The sequence below is a fragment of the Lates calcarifer genome, linkage group LG10, assembly GCF_001640805.2.
Source record: "Lates calcarifer isolate ASB-BC8 linkage group LG10, TLL_Latcal_v3, whole genome shotgun sequence".
In the NCBI taxonomy this organism is placed as follows: Eukaryota; Metazoa; Chordata; class Actinopteri; family Centropomidae; genus Lates; species Lates calcarifer.
The window spans coordinates 25,209,118-25,227,154 of record NC_066842.1 but is presented as its reverse complement, the minus strand read 5'-3'; the positions used below and the strand labels follow the sequence as shown (position 1 = coordinate 25,227,154).

The 18,037-nt window shown below is 42.1% G+C and overlaps 2 protein-coding genes across 2 annotated transcripts; both read right to left on the bottom strand.

The window, feature by feature from the left end:
• Nucleotides 1-2,502: 2,502 nt before the first annotated feature.
• Nucleotides 2,503-4,250, bottom strand: LOC108901960 (early endosome antigen 1). The gene is made up of 3 exons (XM_018703641.1): nt 4,181-4,250; nt 3,085-4,059; nt 2,503-2,753 (listed from the first exon to the last, which is right to left on the bottom strand). Exons 1-3 carry the CDS (start codon nt 4,208-4,210, stop codon nt 2,616-2,618), a joined length of 1,143 nt encoding a protein of 380 aa, XP_018559157.1. The 5' UTR covers nt 4,211-4,250; the 3' UTR covers nt 2,503-2,615.
• Nucleotides 4,251-6,550: 2,300 nt separating this feature from the next.
• LOC108901954 (olfactomedin-4) lies at nt 6,551-11,272 on the bottom strand. The gene is made up of 7 exons (XM_051073635.1): nt 11,152-11,272; nt 10,845-10,967; nt 10,481-10,699; nt 8,833-8,980; nt 8,077-8,304; nt 7,439-7,607; nt 6,551-7,070 (listed from the first exon to the last, which is right to left on the bottom strand). Exons 1-7 carry the CDS (start codon nt 11,203-11,205, stop codon nt 6,635-6,637), a joined length of 1,377 nt encoding a protein of 458 aa, XP_050929592.1. The 5' UTR covers nt 11,206-11,272; the 3' UTR covers nt 6,551-6,634.
• Nucleotides 11,273-18,037: the final 6,765 nt, after the last annotated feature.

The following is an 18,037-nucleotide window of genomic DNA, read 5'->3' as shown; positions in this document are numbered from 1 at the left end:
ACACCCAGGTACTTATAAGATGTCACCATCTCAATGTCTCTTCCCTGGATGTTCACTGGTGTTGGGGGGGAGTGTCTGCTCCTGCGGAAATCCACTACCAGTTCTTTGGTCTGCCCTGCATTGATATCTGGAGGCAGTTCCGCAGGCACCAGTCCACAAAGTCCTGCGTCAGTTCTCTGTATTCCCTGTCATCCTCATTTGTGATGAGGCCGACGACTGCAGAGTCATCAGAGAACTTTTGCAGGTGGCAGTGAGGTGAATTGTATTGGAAGTCTGCAGTGTAGAGGGTGAAGAGGAATGGAGCCAGGACCATTCCCTGTGGGACCCCCGTGCTGCAGACCACCATGTCAGACGTGCAGTCTCGTGTCCTCACATACTGCGGTCAGTTGATGAGGTAATCCAGTATCCAGAGTGCCAGATGCTGGTCCACCCCCATGAGTTCCAGCTTGTCCCTCAGGAGTGTGGGCTGTATGGTGTTGAAAGCACTGGAGAAATCAAAGAACATGATTCTCACAGTGCTCCCAGGTTTATCTAGGTGAGAGAGAGCTCTGTGAAGAAGGTAGATGACTGCATCATCCACCCCGATGCCAGGCTGGTACGCAAACTGCAGCGGGTCCGTTGACTGTCTCACCGAGGGCCATAGATGGGCGAGTCAGCCGCTCCAGGGTCTTCATCAGGTGGGATGTCAGCGCCACCAGCCTGTAGCTGTTGAAGTCCTTGGGGTGCTGCGTCTTCGGCACCGGTACCACACAGGATGTCTTCCACAGCTGTAGGACTCTCCCTAACCTCAAGCTTGTGTTGAAGAGCTGCTCCACGATCCCACACAGCTGGTCTGCGCAGGACTTCAGGAGCCTGGAGCTGATGCCGTCTGGACCCGTGGCCTTTCTTGCCTTGATCCTACCTGAGCTCATCTCTCACCTTCCTCATCAGGTGAGATGATCAATACATCTCCCATTTTCATCCAGACTGATACAGCCAGCAGTTGATTAGCTTAGCTTTAGCCTTTACAGATCAGTGCAGTGCTGTTCCTTGGGAGTCAGCTTAGCTGGGCCCACCTCTGAGGAGAGCAGCCACACAACTAAATTGTCTCCATTTACAGACTGACTGATGAAGTCCTCTGAGATCTTTTTGAGAGCCATGGTTCACCTCAGCAGATTCTTTTTGTGACCAGTGTTTTTTATAAGCTTTCATTTAATTTACATATTTCTAATCTAGTTAAGAAACTCAAAATGAAGATTGGCTTTTATTTCAGAAATAAATCATGTTTCACATTCTCTGCAAAGAAAAAAACTTGTGGAAACCTACTTTGTGTCTGACTGATTATGGTGATATACAATAAATGCGTGCAGCCTCCTCCACTTTAAGGAGCGTTGATTCAGTGTATCATGCTTCTCTACATTTCATTTCAAATGCAAAATCTCTCACTCACCACTGCATTCGCTATGATTTAGTTGGCTGGACATCATTAACTATTTGTAGACAACAGCACTGGTATATGTTCATCTATAAAGCTCTGCTGGTTAAACTCCCAGAATACCTCAGTATCCTTCTCTCTGTCAGCTCTAGTAGTTACCATCTGCATGTCCCCAGGATTTTGACAGACTTTGGCAAAACAGTGTTTTCCTACCACCCACCACGGTCATGGAATAATCGCCAAAAAGCTCTTAAACTAAAAACATTCACTACCGTTAATGATTTTAAGAGTATCATAAAGAATGTCAGTGAGGGAGGAATGTAATTGTTTTTCTTGAGAGGCCACTGTGCTTGAATAGCTGTCATTTTATTTTATTGTTCATTTGTGTATCATGTACGTGTTTTATGTAGTTTATTTTGTATGGCTACTACCTTGGCCAGGTCTCCCTTTAAAAGAGTTTGATCATGGATGTAGCATTTAGCTTCACATAACATTGGACAGATTACGTACATGTTACTAACAATATCTTTTGTAGTCTTTCTTCGTCTCTCTCTCTCTTCTGTCACTTCTACAGTATTTCTGCCTGGCTGTAGAGCTAATGACACAAATTAATTCTATTGCATGTCTATTCACTCCACTGTCTCGTGATGGAGGCAGTATGTGTCAAAATATGTCAAAACCCAAAGCCCAAAGCAATTAGTCCTCAAAATGAAAAAATACTGATCTATAACAGTATTAGTCACCATAGCTATACAAATAACAATGATAGAAGTTTTTTTGAATGAAGTGTGATTTATTATTCTTTACTGGCTTTTCTAATAACTCCCAGGGGTCAGTGCATCCTTTGACAACAGACTGTCCAGTGGTGAAGATTGTAGTGTCTCAGTGTCTGAGATACTTGCAAACTGTTTATTCAGAGAAGAAGCTAACTATGACCTTGTCTTCATTTCAATTTAGTATAACGGGCTGATGGAGGAAGGACTAATGAAGCAGATTCTATCATGTTTCTCATTTGTGGAGTTTCCAGGGCCCAGAATAAATACATGAAGTTAATCAGAGACCAAAGACAGTGTTTCTTCATTCATGTCAACTCAGTTTTATTGATATAGCACCAAATCATAGCAGAAGTTATCTCAGGAAACTTTTCACGTAGGGCTCATTCCATAGTGGGTGTGCGCCCGTCTGCCTGGACTGGTTGGGTTTACTCCTCTGTGGCCTGAGTTGGAGGGATAGTTGTCTCCCCCAACATACTACCTGTGCTTCGCTGTATCCTTCTTAACCTGCAGTGTCTCCACCACCACTGCCTTCTCTTCTTCTTCTTCTTCTTACCTGCGAGCTTCTGAAAACACAGAAAGATATGTATTCATTTTCATCTGCTACTAATTTTGATTTAAAGATGAGACCTAACAGAAAAACAATTGTTGTTTGTTCAAATGACCGCCAATACTCTGGGTTTTGTTCATAGAACAGTGTTCAGAATTAACAGCTTTACTACAGTCAGGGCACTTTAAAGTACAGGTTTGTTTTTTTTAATGTAAACTCTAAATGTGTTCAATAAACAGGTTACAACATGTGAACAAGATAATCTGACTCGACAGACAAATATATTTCCTTTAAATATTCCACTGGTTGTTCAATCCAAAATGAAAAAGTCAGTAGAAACAATTTACCTGAAGCTGAGTGTTCTCTTTGATCAGCTGTGTGATCTCCTCCTCCAGTGCACTTGTCTTCTGTCTCCACTCTTCTTCTGTTTGGAGCCACATCTGCATCTCGCTCTTTCTCTCCATCTCCTGCACTCTTTTCTGCCAGCTCTCCTCCTTTTCAGCCAGCTCCTTCCTCAAGCTCTCCTCCAGAACGTTACATTTCCTCTCCCATTTCTTCTCACTCTGGCTCAACAGGGTCACGGTGTGTCTGTGCTCTTCTCTGAGAGCCAGCATTTTGTCAATCAAACTGGAGACAAAGCTTCGTTTCTCCTGTATCTCCTCCTCCAACTGGCTCACTCTCCTCTGCCACTTTTCTTCTGATACCTTCAGTTTTGTTGTAGCATCCTCCTCTGTGTCTCTGATCACCTCTCTCCAATGATCTTCCATGACAGCATTCTCCTTTCTCAGAGAGGTGATCTCTGTCTCCAGTTGTCCTCTTCCTTCTTGAATTCCTTTCCTGGATTCTCTTACCTCTTCTTCCATCTGGTTGATGTGTGTCTGAGCAACCAACAGTTTCATCCTCAAACTACTTCTATCTCCCAGTCTTTCTCCCAGCTGTTGTCTGCTCACTTCTTCCCAGGTTTTCCTCTCCCTTTGGAAGGCCTCTTCCATCTTCTTCATCCTGGTCTCCATTTCTTCCTTCTCCGTCTTAGCCTGGGTGTAAAGTCTACTCAGTTCTTGCATATCCTCAGGAGAACCGAGCTCCTTCAGAGTCAGCCTGGCATTCTCCCTCCTCAGAGAGTCATTCTCATTAGTCAGCTTCTTGATCTTATCCTGAGTTGAGAGAAGAGCTGCATGAAGAGGGTGCACAAGCGATCTGGGAGCCCTTTCCTCCACATCATGACCCTGTCCCGTTTGTGTTCTGTCTTTGCTGTTTGCAGGTGGAAACACTGGTGCACGCCACAATCCAAAAACAGGCGGAGCACAGTGGGTCTGGACTGGCTGCAGATTGGGAGGATAAAAAATTGCAGAAATGTGTTTCATAGTCTGTCTAAAAATGAAAAGCTTTTAGTTTTATAAAAAGTCAAAAAGAAGTTTTCATGTTCAAATTCAGAATTCTTACCTGTGGTACTCCTCTGTCCCTTCTTTCCATGTCTGAAGAAGTGAAATATTCCAGGTCAGAAATGTGAATGTCTTCTGTCTGGGATTGGTAACTAGAGGCTGTGTTTGAGAGTGTGGTGAACCTTGGTGAAATTCTGCTTTATGATATAACAAGGTGTTCTAGAAACCTGGGCTCAAAAGTGTGCAGATAAGGGAACCTGTGTGTTCCATTCAACATAATCTACAACTGACTTTGATCAAAAAAACAAATCAGTACCTGCCACAACATCATCATTGTTGGATGGACTCAGTCGCCGGTTAGTCCAAGGTGGAGGTTCACCATCTACTGAAATCACTGGGGGGACTGATATTGTCAGATGTCACAGAAGAAAACATTTCTCACCCCATGTTAAGCACCATGTTTTTAAAAGTTTTTTGTGTGCATTTACCTCCATAAGCTACAAGATGACAGCAGTTTACATTATTCATGAAAGAAATACAGTGAAATGGCTGTGTACCACCACAGTGCAACAGCTTTGAAATGACATTTTGACTTTTGAGTTGCAGTTAAATCACTTTCTTGTTCAGTAGTCCAACAACAGAAACAGACAGATACGTAAATGAAAACAGCTATAGTGTGAGCTGCATTAAAACACAGTCTAGATGACCAACGTGTTACCTTAGGTAGTGGTGGACATGAACATAAAGTCCTCTCTACCTGCTGCAGCTCCCCTGCAGGACAAACAAGTTTCTGCATTCTGAAAGAAAACATGGTTTTGTTTGAGTTGTAGTGTAATTGTAGTGTTTGCTGCCTGCAGACAGAAAACTGCCTGGTCCTTCTCTGTCACCAGACTGTTATGTGATTCCTGTTTGATGATGAAGTGAATGCAGTGCCACCTTGAACCTGAACCTGAGCCTAACTTTATCCCTAACCCCAACTAGCTGTCTCTGCCCACTGCTGAGCCTTGAAGTCTAATGTTTACCCTGTGTTTGTCTTAGAAATGTTAAATCTGTTTGTGGAGAAGGTCTGGGGAACAGTTTAAGGACTGAATTCACTTCATCCAGAGCTCTTACCTCCTGCACTGTCTAAGCAGAGATCCACCTGTCCTCTGATATGAGCTCATGATGCACCATAACACACACTGATTACACTTCTGCGATCAGTTTTCATTACTCTTCATTTTTTATTTATTTTATTGGTTATTCCTTACCATAAAACAGAGATTTGATGGAAGTTTTTCTAAGAGGTTTTGTGTGGACATAGCGGCAGTCGTACCAACCCATCAAGGAGAAATAAGAACGTACCTCATTGTTCCTGTATAATGGCTCATCAGGCTGCCAGGATGCCCTGCCTCAACAAAACACACACACTTGCTGAAGAGGATTATGTTCACCTGTGTTTGGTCCTGCTCAGAGCAACTCACTGACAGGGGATCACAGACCTCAGACCTCTCCAATATCCAGCACACTCTCACTCCTGACATTATAATTTCATCTTCATCTGACAGTTATTCTTTCAGCAAAAAGAAAAGACAAGAAATTTGATTAATTAAAATTATTTTTCCAGGATGACACAATATTTTTCTGAAGGTTTGTAGATGTCTTCCAAGACTGAAAACTGATATCAAAGTACCCAGTTGTTTCTGGGTGTGTGGGATGTTTAAAGTACAGTTTCTACACCATACCTAAAAATACCTGATTGAGAACTAGACAGGCTGCAAACATCGCTGAAGTTCCAGCAACTGCTGCAGGTCTGGGAAATTTACTGGACTAAACAATGAGTCATAACTCTGCTGTGTACTGAGCGCTATCCGACACATATAGATCTGTTTTTGTGAAGGTTGTGCCATCTTGTGGAGACACACTGAACTTCATACAATGGGGGATCGAGCCTTCACAGAATCTGCTCCACGACTCTGGAACGCCCTGCCTGAAAACCTGAGGGCCCAACAGCTAAAGACTTTTCTGTTCAGGAAAGCATACTAAATGGAATGCTACTTTTATGTTTTATGCCCATTTTTAATTTGTTTTTAATCTACTGTCTGTTGTGTAGCACTTTGAGATTTGCCTTCAAATGTAAATGCTTTATAAATAAAATGAATTATTATCATTATTTAATCTAAATATGCCTACAGGAGGAAGGTGGAGAGACTCCCAGTGGCTGGAAACTGATCTTTTTTCCCCTCAGTCCAATAATTATTTTGTGCTGTTTTTGCCTTTTACCCTCAGGTGTGAGTGTGACATGACTGTTTTTGTACTGATGAAAGCAGTAGGATGTAAATGTACATTATGGTGAATTTAGCATATAAATTTACCATGTATACCATGTATAGTACAGATTATTCCACCACCCCACACACACACCCCAAAGCCTTTTTTATGAGTTTTTTTTGTTTGTTTGTTTGTTTGTGTTTGTCACTATTACAGATCGATGATTCAAAAACAGGCGTTTATAGAAAATGGCAGGATTATTCATTCACCCAAACAAAACCTTATAGGAGACCATATAGGAGTCACAGTAAGCATGTAGCATCTGGTCCACGGGACTGTAGTTCAGTGCATAAATGTTGGGCTTCATCTTGTTGATGAAGATGCCAACGTTGAACTTCTCCTCCCTTGTCACAGTGTCAAACGAATAGAAGATCTCCTCCACCTGTTTGCTGACGTATCGTGTCGCGTAGAGCACGCCGCAGGCCATGAAGGTGTTGGTCACCCCCTGTTTGTAGACTGAGGTGTGCCAGGTTTGGCTGAGAGTCATTGATTCACCCATCTCCACCTTGGATAGCACCAGGTTGCCAAAGTCCTGGTTGGTGGTGTAGACCACCCAGACGCCAGACTCATCTGTCGCCAGGTCCAAGTCAGTAAATGGGTAGCATTCATCAAGGTGGCAGAAGTTTCCCTTTGAGTTAAATCTGCCAAAACAGACAACAGAAGTGATGTTGTTGGGTGGGTGAATGTTAAATACACAAACACACACATACACTGATCAGCTCCAACATTAAAACCACTGACAGGTGAAGTGAATAACATTGATCATCTGGTTACAGTACAATGTTCTGCTGGGAAACCTTGGCTCCTTCATTCATCTGGATGTTACTTTGACACATACCACCCACCTAAACATTGTGGCAGACCAAGCACATCCCCCCATGGCAACAGTACCCCCCAGTGGCAAGAGCCTCCCAATGCTCCCTCTGCCAATAAAACCCCCCACATCCCAATGTAAAAAAGGTATTTTGTCTGTAGTCAATAAAATTTGGACTTAAGTTGAGCTGCAAACCTGGTGCCTTTGGGTAGTTGTAAGGTGGTAATACTTTTAGCGGTGAGGTTGAATCGACAAACAGCATCTTGGTTGTAGCAGTTGTAGTATAAGGCTCCTCCATACAGAACAACATTTGGACCCTGGATGGTGTTGGTGGTTGGGTTAGAGGAGTGGATCTGAACATTACCTGGAAGAAAAAGGAGAAAGAGTAGTCGTGTAAGTACTGGTATGATGTATTAACATTAAAGAAGGTAATGGGTGCCTTACTCTGTGAAAAGAAAAGTCAACAAATGTCATTTAAAGACAAAAAACAAAAATAAATTGATCCTATTAACAAGTGTTATCTTTGTATCACTCCCTAAAAAAGCCATAAAGCTCCATTGTTGTCAAAAAAAATATTACAAACACATCAATAAGCCACACTGTTGCACTGGGTGACATGTTCCTCCATCACAATGAACACTCACATTACATCCATAAACAATCAGTAACACAAGTCACACTGCAAATCTGAATTCTGTAATCACTGGAAATGTCCAGGGTCAGTTAGTTGAATTTCAAAGTAATTACCAGTGAGGCTTTACTATGTGCTCCTAACCTGAAGTGAAAGGTGGCACATTTACTGACATAACAACCTGAACTTAACAGTTGTTTACCTGGGACGCTCACTCCAACAATGAGAGAGCTCAGGCTGGAGTACAGACGGACGTAGTTGCAGTATCTGTTGCTGGAGGTCATCGGTACCAGCCAATACCAGCTCTCCTTCCCTGCTTCTGGTTTGGGATCCCGACCCCAGGCTCCGTACATGTAGGAGTCAGGATATTCTCCTGCTGTGTACACCCTGGGTCCACTGATGTTCAGAAACTGACCATGTGGACAGTAACCTGACAGAGGAATGTGAGGAGAATCAGAGAGAAAGAGCAAAGTGAAGATACTAAATAAATACAGCTGGTTGAGGGAGACATCCAGTGGTTAATTATTTCCTAAATGTAGTGATTGGTGCTGATGGCTTCCCACAGTTTCCAATTCATTTATACCATACATCAGTTCAATGAAGACGGTCTCTCACAGCTGTGAGTGACATCATTTGAAATGCCACTTCATGGGTGTGATTATGCAGGAGGTCAAGGTCTGGATGTATCTGATGTGATATATCAAGCAACTCATGAACACAAATGAAACCAGGAAGCCTGAATCAGATTCTGTTGGCTGCAGAAATGTTTGTTAAGCCTTGAACAGGTACCCATGACCGACCACATCAAAGGCCGAATTAAGGAGTCCAAAGCTCACATCTGCAATTTCTGTCCATCATGTCATACAAAAGTTAGTAAGTTATCACAACCTGAATGTATCAGTACACCACATGACTGGTAAAATGTGTTATTGCCTCTGAGTGTGGTTTTGAGACTCACCATGTTGAGGGGGTTGGATGGTGGAATGAGGTCCATTCCTGCACTGGTCCAGATCTCTCTTCAGATTCTGGTTGGCTTGTTGACTCTTCACCACCTGCATGGTGTCATACTTCTCCAGCTCCTGCATCTCTGCTTTCAGGTCCTCCAGCTAAAAGACAACAGCACAGCAGATATCACAATGATGTTTGTCTACAGATATAAAAGGCTGTCATCAGAGAAACTGGACTGGCTTTTACACTGATGAGGAAAGAATATTATTCAGGTATTTGACCTGTCATTTTCCAAACCTCACCACCAAACAGCAGACAATGTTTTATGTACCTTGATGGTGCCTCCTGCTGCTCCTACAACCCCGCTCAACACCTGCTGTTATATTTAGAAATTATTTCAGTTCAGTTCAGTTTCTCCCGCTTATTCCGAAATCGGGTCGCGGTGGCAACAGGCTAAGCAGGGCATTCCAGACATTTCTCTCCCCGGCAACGTTTTCCAGCTCCTCCTGGGGGATTCCAAGGCGTTCACAGGGCAGAAGAGACACATAATCTCTCCAACGCATCCTGGTTCTAGCCCAGGGTCTCCTCCCAGTTGGGCGTGCCCGGAAGATCTCCAAAGGGAGTCTCCTAGGAGGCATCCTAACCAGATGTTCGAACCACCTCAACTGGCTCCTTTCGACATGAAGGAGCAGGATCACTACCCAGATCTCGTGACCATAGGTGAGAGTCGTGAGAGTCGACTGGTAAATTCTAAATCCCTCTTCATCACACAGTGGCACAGTGACCACATTACTGCTGACGCCGCACTGATCCGCCTGCCAATCTCACGCTCCATCCCTCCCTTCTCACCTTGGCTGTGCCTTGAGATCCTGTCCATGAATACCACGAACAGGACCGGAGACAAGGGACAGCCTTGGTGCAGTCCAACACCCACTGGAAATGTGTTTGACTTTGTGCCAAGAATGCGTACACAGCTCTCACTTTGGTTGTACAAGGACTGGATGGCTCGCATCAGCGACCTTGTTACCCCATACTCCCGCAGTACCCCCCCCATCCCCGAGTCCCCCCCCCATCCAGCCTCCTCAGGCTCTGTCCACCTGCCCGTCGCTGCCCACCTCACCCCTGCAGATAGCCACTCCCGATCTCAGCCTGCACCTCCACGGAACATGGTATTGTCTCTTTTTCTTTTTTGTATTTCTTTCATTTTTTACTTCTTTTTTATTGTACATTACTCTCTACACCCCAGTCAAGCACCGAGGTGATGAGGTCACCTAGGTGTCCACTGTCACTGATTGCTGTTCGTATAGCTATATGAACAAAACTGAATTGAACTGAATTGAATTACACATTAAATCGATTGCTAATACATAAATGCTCATTATGGCAGCTTTGATTAAAAATACAGAGGAACTGTAACACCGACAGCAGAAAGTGTCTTCTACTCCATAAGGCTGGTAGTCTGATAGTAAAACTGTAATAGGCACAGACTTTAAAAGTGAGAAATCTTTGAAGTCATGACTACAGATTTACATTCATTCTGTGGGACAGCACAGTAAAAGACTAAGTGCTCCTTAAAGATAAAATGATCAGATGTTCATTTCACACAGATGCTGATTTGAGAGTAATATCAGTGCTGAGCAGCATGTGTGTGAATCTACCTGTTGAGTGGTTTCAGTGGTGAGGTGCTGGTGTCCGAGGGTGGTGCTGTTGAGCTTGTCGATGAGCTGTTTGATATCTTTCATTTCATTCTCTATCACCTGCAGGCTGAGAACTCCATAAAGTTCTCCATCATCCTCTTTCTCCAAAACTGATACATCTTCCTCCAGCTGGGACAGACGTCGGTCCAAACCCAGCAGCAGACTCTCCAGTTCCAGAGTCTGCAGGGAGAACAGGTAGACCCTTTGATTGCACATCACTCTGGGCTCCATTAGCATGATTTATACAAGAGTCTAGGCTGAGACAATTTTACAGCTGAGGAGGGAGGATCAGTTCTTTACTTTAGAAAATAACATGACTAGTTACCTTCTGGCGGGTGATTTTACTGTTGCATTTTGATGCATTGTCCTCCACTGTGCTGAGTTTGTCATGAGGGAATGGCTGCTCTGAATTAGTCAAGTCACACACACACGAACCACCTGAAGTTACCTGAAATCAAGAATATTAAACATGGCCTGGTAAAAAGAGAAACTAAATACCATATGTAAATATATTTACATTTGACATGGGCAGTGTTCAGTACTTTGCAATGAAATTTATAGAGCTGTAAGTCATCTTTAAAAAGGATAATAATCACTATATTTATATTTATATATTTCCAGTGTTTTCTTACCTGTTGGGTGAAAGTGAGCAGAGCACACAGTGGAATAATCACATACAGCATCATGGTGGATCAGAGAGCAGAGCTAAATGAAACTGTCCTTGATCACAGTTTGGATTTCACTGTGTTTGGTGCATGTGGCAGATGTGCGTGTGTGCTTGTGTGATGTGTCATATTTCCTTCGAAATGTGAGCACATCCTCCTTGTGGTTGGGATTGCAGAAACAGAGAATTTTTTACCTGATGAGAGAAAATGTACTGTTGATACTGACAGATGGTGCTTGAGTAAAAGTTAAAGACTCCTGTGGGGTTCAGTAAAAAATAAAAAAGCAACATTTGAACACTTAAGTCAGTGGTGTAAGAATTATTCAGATTCTTAATGTATAAAATGTAAAAAAAAAAAAAAAAAAAAAGTAAAAAATGTATAAAATGTATAAAATATAAAAATATTCCATTTAGCAAACCTTTCATTCAGTTTTACTTAGATATGTAAAAAAGTATTATTAGCAGCAAGATGTACTTAAAGCTGTGCCCATTTTCTAAAATTATAACCAGAAGCTCACATGACAGTGTGTAATGTGAAAGGTGTTGCTCATAGTGACAAACCCAAAGTGAATTATCAGCTAACTTTGCTGCTCTACCAGGACTGCCTCTGGTCAGAATGAACCCAGTTGGTGACAATGTGGCGCAGATGATTGTCCCGCATATGCACATAAAATGAAGCCTACATCGCATCATGATGCAGGTTCTGCAGCCCTGAGCTCTACTATGCCTTTTAGCATCTTTAATTTTGTTGTTTCATGGTTCCCTCTCACCACACCCCTCAGTCTTGATTCCAGCAGCAGCAGACAACTGTAACAACCAGTACCGAACAGCAAGTCAAGTCAATTTTATTTATATAGCACCAATTCACAACAGAAGTTATCTCAAGGCACTGTACCTACAGAGCAGGTCTAGACCGTACTCTTTATATTATAATATTTACAGAGAGAAACCCAACAGTTCCCACCATGAGCAGCACTCAGTGACAGTGGTGAGGAAAAACTTCCTTTAAAGAGGCAGAAACCTCAAGCAGAACCAGACTCAGGGTGGGCGGCCATCGACTGGTTAGATTGAGAAAGAGAGAGAGAGAGAGAGAGAGAAGGGGTGAGACAGGGGGGGGGGTGAGACGAATAGGGACAGGAGAACATAGCATATTCCATGTAGTAATAGCAATGACAATGAAAGTAGTAATTACAATAGCAGCAGTAATACTAGAGGCAATACCAATATGTCTTCCGTGGAGGAGGCAGAGCCTGAAGACTCAGGGGAAGTCTCGGCTTCGTTCTTGAGGGAAGAAACACACAGTTAGAGTGATGCAGCGATTTTAAGACAGTTTACAGTAATCTCGTTGGCAGGACAACATAGCCAACATTTACTAACTACTAAGCTTAACTGATGCATTGCAAGTGGTAACCAGTGAATACTGAAAAAGAAACAGAATAAAGTGCTAACTGAAAGTTAAGGCATAAAGATGACTTTTTAGTTTGGATTTAAAGGCCTCAGCCTCAGTCAGCCTGTCTAATATCAATAGGGAGGTTGTTCCAGAAGAAGTGGTCCGATAGGAAAATGGCCCTGCAGCCTGCTGATTTCTTTAACTCTGGGGACAGACAGAAGCCCTGTACTCTGAGATTACAGTAGTCTAGAGGAAACAAAAGCATGAACTAGAATTTCAGCCATGGAAAGAAAAGACTGAATTCTATCTACATTGCGTAGGTGAAAAAAGGCGGTCTTTGTAATGTCTTTAATTTGTTAATCAAAAGAGAGAGCAGGATTAAGTGTGACACCCAGAGTCTTGGCTGTCATACTTTGAGTATGTTGTTGTCCAGGGATATAGTTGATCAAATTGGTGTCTGTATCACACTGGGCCAGTAACCAGCATTTCAGTTTTGTCTGAGTTAAGAAGCAGGACGTTTCCAGACATCCAGCTTTTCACAGAAGACAAACAGACCTCTAGTTCCCTAATTTGAGAGGCATTGTCAGCCTTTATAGGCACATACAGGCTGGGTATCATCAGCGTAGCAGTGAAAATTAATTCCATGACTCAGAATAATTTGGCCAAGAGGAGAAATATAAAGAGAGAAAAGCAGGGGGCCAAAAACAGAACCCTCAGGTACTCCATATTTCACATCAGAGAAGGCTAATATGACGTTATTACAAGAGACACACTGAGATAAGTAGGGTTTTAACCAGCTGAGGGCCAGGCCAGAGATTCCCAAATCTATTTTCCAGTCGGTCCATGAGTATACAGTGGTCTATAGTATCAAAGACTGCACTAAGTTCAAGTAAGAGGAGCAGAGAGGTTGAATCTGAATCCAGAGAGAGCAGAAGATCATTTACTACTTTAGCAAGTGCTGTTTCAGTGGAGTGAAAAGTTCTAAAGGCAGACTGAAAAGGTTCAAAAAGAATATTATCAGCTAAGTGAGCTGAAAGCTGCTGAGACATAACTTTTTCTAAGTATTTTAGAGAAGGATGCAAGATTTGAAAGACAGACAAAGTTAGCATTTAGCTGGTGAACAGATCAGACAGATATTTTTCTGTTGGTGGAGACTAATACACAGCTAAAAGCAAAATGAATGCTAATGTCTGCTGGATGTGTAACTAGGAAACAGTTTGCAAACATGTGAGTCACAACAACCTTTACAAAGTGACAGTGTGATAATGTTGTGTTTACTGCTTGTTCTGTTCCATTTACTGGCCAAAACACTTCATTAATGCAGCTTCAACTATTAAAAAAAACAAAAGTAGTGGTTACAGAGAGAGCTCCTGTTATATTACTAAATATACATAGGGGTCCAAAAATCTGAAACCACTTCCCCATTCAAGTCAACAGAAAATAGGGAAGCAAAATTAAATTTCTGGATCATTGAAATGGATGCATTACAGTTTTTGTGATTGCTTACACGCTACTACCAGGCTTATGAGCTAAATTACAAAACCATAATGCCGAAAAAACAGACTAATTTCCCTAAACTATAAATGCTTGAAATTACACATAAATCCTTTATATCACTACCTACACCAGGTGCTCATTTAGAAAGAGAAAAAAAATCTATTCACACATTATTCACTCAAGTCAGCACAGCTTGAACCCAGTTAGCACACAATTATCAAGGTGGGAACACTAAGAGTCAAAATTGTTCACACACCAATCAGAATCTTCAAGAGATAGGTAAAAGGTCCTTGGGTCAGTTCAGTTCCTGTAGTTTTGGAACAATGGAGCAAGACAGACTTCGCGGAAGAGGACGAGGAAACCAGAGAGGTGGATGAAGAAGAGGAGGAGGAGGTGGAAAAAGGGAATGGCCAAGGAGACAAGCAGCGTCAGATAAAATTCATGGCACTCTTGTCGTCCATGTCCTGGTGGGAGGTTTATGACTGAAACCCTTACTTCCATGTTCACCTCCCCCAGGCCATGGACGGGGCCTGTTTAGACATTTCAGTTGGGGCTTGTCAGGTGTGGATAAGACAAGCAAAGGGTTTTTTCCCCCACAACCTGGCTAGGGCTAATGTAGCCTGTGATGTGGATGAAATTCTTTGGCCTGTTCCAGACCAGAGACAGTATGTTGTGGCAGAATGTATTTATTTATTTGACTGTCACGGTATTTTGAGGAACAAAAATGTACAAATGTAAATATTTGTTGTGTCTTTTATTGTGTTCATCATGTAAAGAGGTTTTTGTGGGGCACCATAAGCAACATTACTCATAGTAGTGTTTTGAATTGATCTCACCAGTGTGAAAGACTATGTTGTACTGTATGAGTTCTTGAGGGCTTTTGTGTTATGTCTGAAGGCAAAGTTTGGTTTTTTGGCAAGAGTACAAGGTTTTCAGTGGAGAGTTTAGATTTGACCTGGAAGTTGGAAGTTTCTGGACTTGTGTTTGCAGTTTTGGATTTATGTCAAGAGTTTTGGGAAATGGAGGCAGAGTTTCAAGAAATGTGTTTAAGCAATCCAGAACAACTGTAATATCTAAGTTGTGTTTTAGTGTTTTACAGCTGATAGTTTACATATAACAATATTCCACGCAGTATGTAAAATCTTAATCTGCAAAGCAACTAGTAAATATAAGTGTATCATAATGTAAAATGTGGTCTCTCCACTGTTTTTGCAGTCTGGCGGTCAGTGGTCCTTCTGGCTCTGGGGTTTTGATTTGTTGATGAGAAGGTAAAACCAAATGCAGAAGGGAAGTGGTGACTAACATGTGCCACTGGTTTGTAGAGATGCACATAAAATATCTGTGATGTCTGTGTGGTAACAACATTCAGGAACAGAGAGTGAGAAGAAATTCAGACTGCAGAATCTAAATTTAGTGTTTAATTCTGTGGTTTGTGTTATACATGTAACATAACTGCAAATTATGTAGCTGCACATTTGCTGTGCATATTAAGCTGTTTTAATGGTACCACAAGTACACGCTAAATGTAAAGTGACAGGTCCCTTTCAGATATAATAATTATTCTACATTGTAGCTGACAGAGGGAACACATTAGAGCACACTTTGGTAATATTGGTAGTTCAAAAGATTCAAAATGGAATTACTTTTATAACTTACCATTTTTAGCCACATTATAACTGCATGACTCTGAACTTGACTTTGGTTCCAACTGAAAATTTTGCAGCTAAGGGGCCCTACGCCTTCTAAGACCTGCAGATGGTTTAGTCCACTCATGTAATGAGTTCGAACAAAAACAAGTCGTCCCATTTCACAAATTAGAATAGTTTTTCAGGGGATTCAAAGACTTTTTGGCAATCATGTCTTTCAAAAACGAAAAGAAGGACAGGAGGAAGAAAGAATGTAATACAGCAGAAAGCAGCTGTTAAGAAAAGCTTTTCAAAAGACAGATGAGTGAACACAACTTGCTAACAGTTGTTTATTTAATACTGCTGTGTAGATTGAACCTATAGGTACCTGATAACATGTTGCTGATGATGTGAGTCAAGGTGAGCTCATGTGTGGGCTACTTAATGACGCTGTATCTAAGCAACCATTCGTTGTAGTTTACACCAATCTTCAAGAGTGAACACAGCTACAGAGCACTGAACAGACGTGGACTTTCTCTGAAATAAATTGACAAAAGTAATTAGCATCTACTGTTCTCTATTCCATATTTAATACAACAGTCATGTGGCTTCTGGTTTTCAGTGTAACATGTTTTTACATGATATAACAAATGAAAACTGAATGGACAAAAATATTGGAACCCTTAACCAAATGCTTTGTAGCACACTCTTTTCAAACAATCACTGCAGTCAAGCACGTTTGTAGCTCTTAATGAGACCTCTACACTTCTTGGCTGGTCCACTCTTCCTGAGCGATCTGCTCCAGTTCTCTCAGGTTTGGTGGGTATCTTCTCCCAGCTCTGAGTTTCAGCTCTGTCCATAGATGATGGATTAAGACCAGGGGCCTCATTTATAAAGATGTGCATAGGATTCACGTCAAAAGGTGGCATACAAACAAAACACAGAAAGTGCTTATACACAAAAATATTCTGACTTACAACACAGCGTGCATGCATGTCCTATACTCATTTACCTTTATAAATCACAATCCACTGGAAATGTGGCACACCTGTGCAAGCTTAATGCAATGCCCACAGATGGTTATAGTCAGTGGCATCAAGGCAACGCCACCTGCCCCTCAGGAGCCCAAAACTGCACTTCCTCTCCTCTGTGCTCTGTGGGTTGAGGAGGTTAGTTAATGGGTTAAACACTGTACTAGAGAAAAATTGCAATTTTTAGGATTTCTGCATTAATTATCCTTACCTAGAAGCCAACCAGCACCTATAGCTCTGGCCTCAAGTCTGTGCATAACACTGATGTGTCTCAACATAAATGAGTCAAACAATTAGGACATTGATGGAATGAAACTGCAAATTGAAAAAAAAAAAAAAAACACATATTCACATTTTTAGAGTTTCACATCCATGCGATTGGTTTTAACGCTGTGTCAGCAGAAGGCGTGTTGTGATGGAATGTATTAGGGAAAAAGGAGGAGGGCTGGTAATTCTTCTGTTATTGTCATTTCTGTTATTCTATATTATTCTATATGTGTGATTGGGGGATGACAGCCAGGCTGAGCATGTGACTTGTCAGAAGCCAGTTAAACACCCCCCAAACACAGAAACTCTCCAAAGAGGTACAGACAAAACGGCAAATAGTAATATAACACAGCAAAGAAAAACAATATAAATAAGAGTGCTACATGTGAGGTTACGATGCCATTTAATTTTTGTGATAAATGGAGGATATTAGCCAGCTGTCTTGAACATGACACCAAAACATCTGAGAAGCAGCATGGAAGTGTTTTGGATTCTACACTATGGATCACAGATGAGGCGGGTTACATTCAAAATAATTCAAATGAATTGCAGGTATTTCAAATTCATTTGATTTGTTTTTTTGAAAAGCTGACAGCCCTAATACACACACACACACACACACACACACACACACACACACAAATAAAATCTCCCTCTCACTGCCCCTGGGATGGTGTGTGTGTGTGTGTGTCTTCCTCAAGCTCGGGTTCTCTACCAGAGGCCTGGGAGTTTGAAGGTTCTGCACAGTATCTTAGCTGTTCCTAGGACTGTCTTCTTCTGGACAGAGACCTCAGATGTTGTCCAGCAGATGGAATCTCCAGGAGCCACTCTCCTAGTTTGGGGGTCATAGCCCCCAGTGCTCCAGTTACCACTGGCACCGCTGTTGCCTCCAGTGCTAGGTATTTTTCGTGTTGCTGTCGCTTGGGATTGCTATCACTACTGCCCTGTTCTGTTGTTTGTCAACCACCACAATGTTTGGTTGGTTAGCCATCACCAGTTTGTCAGTCTGGACCTGGAAATCCTGCAGGATCTTAGCTCAGTCAT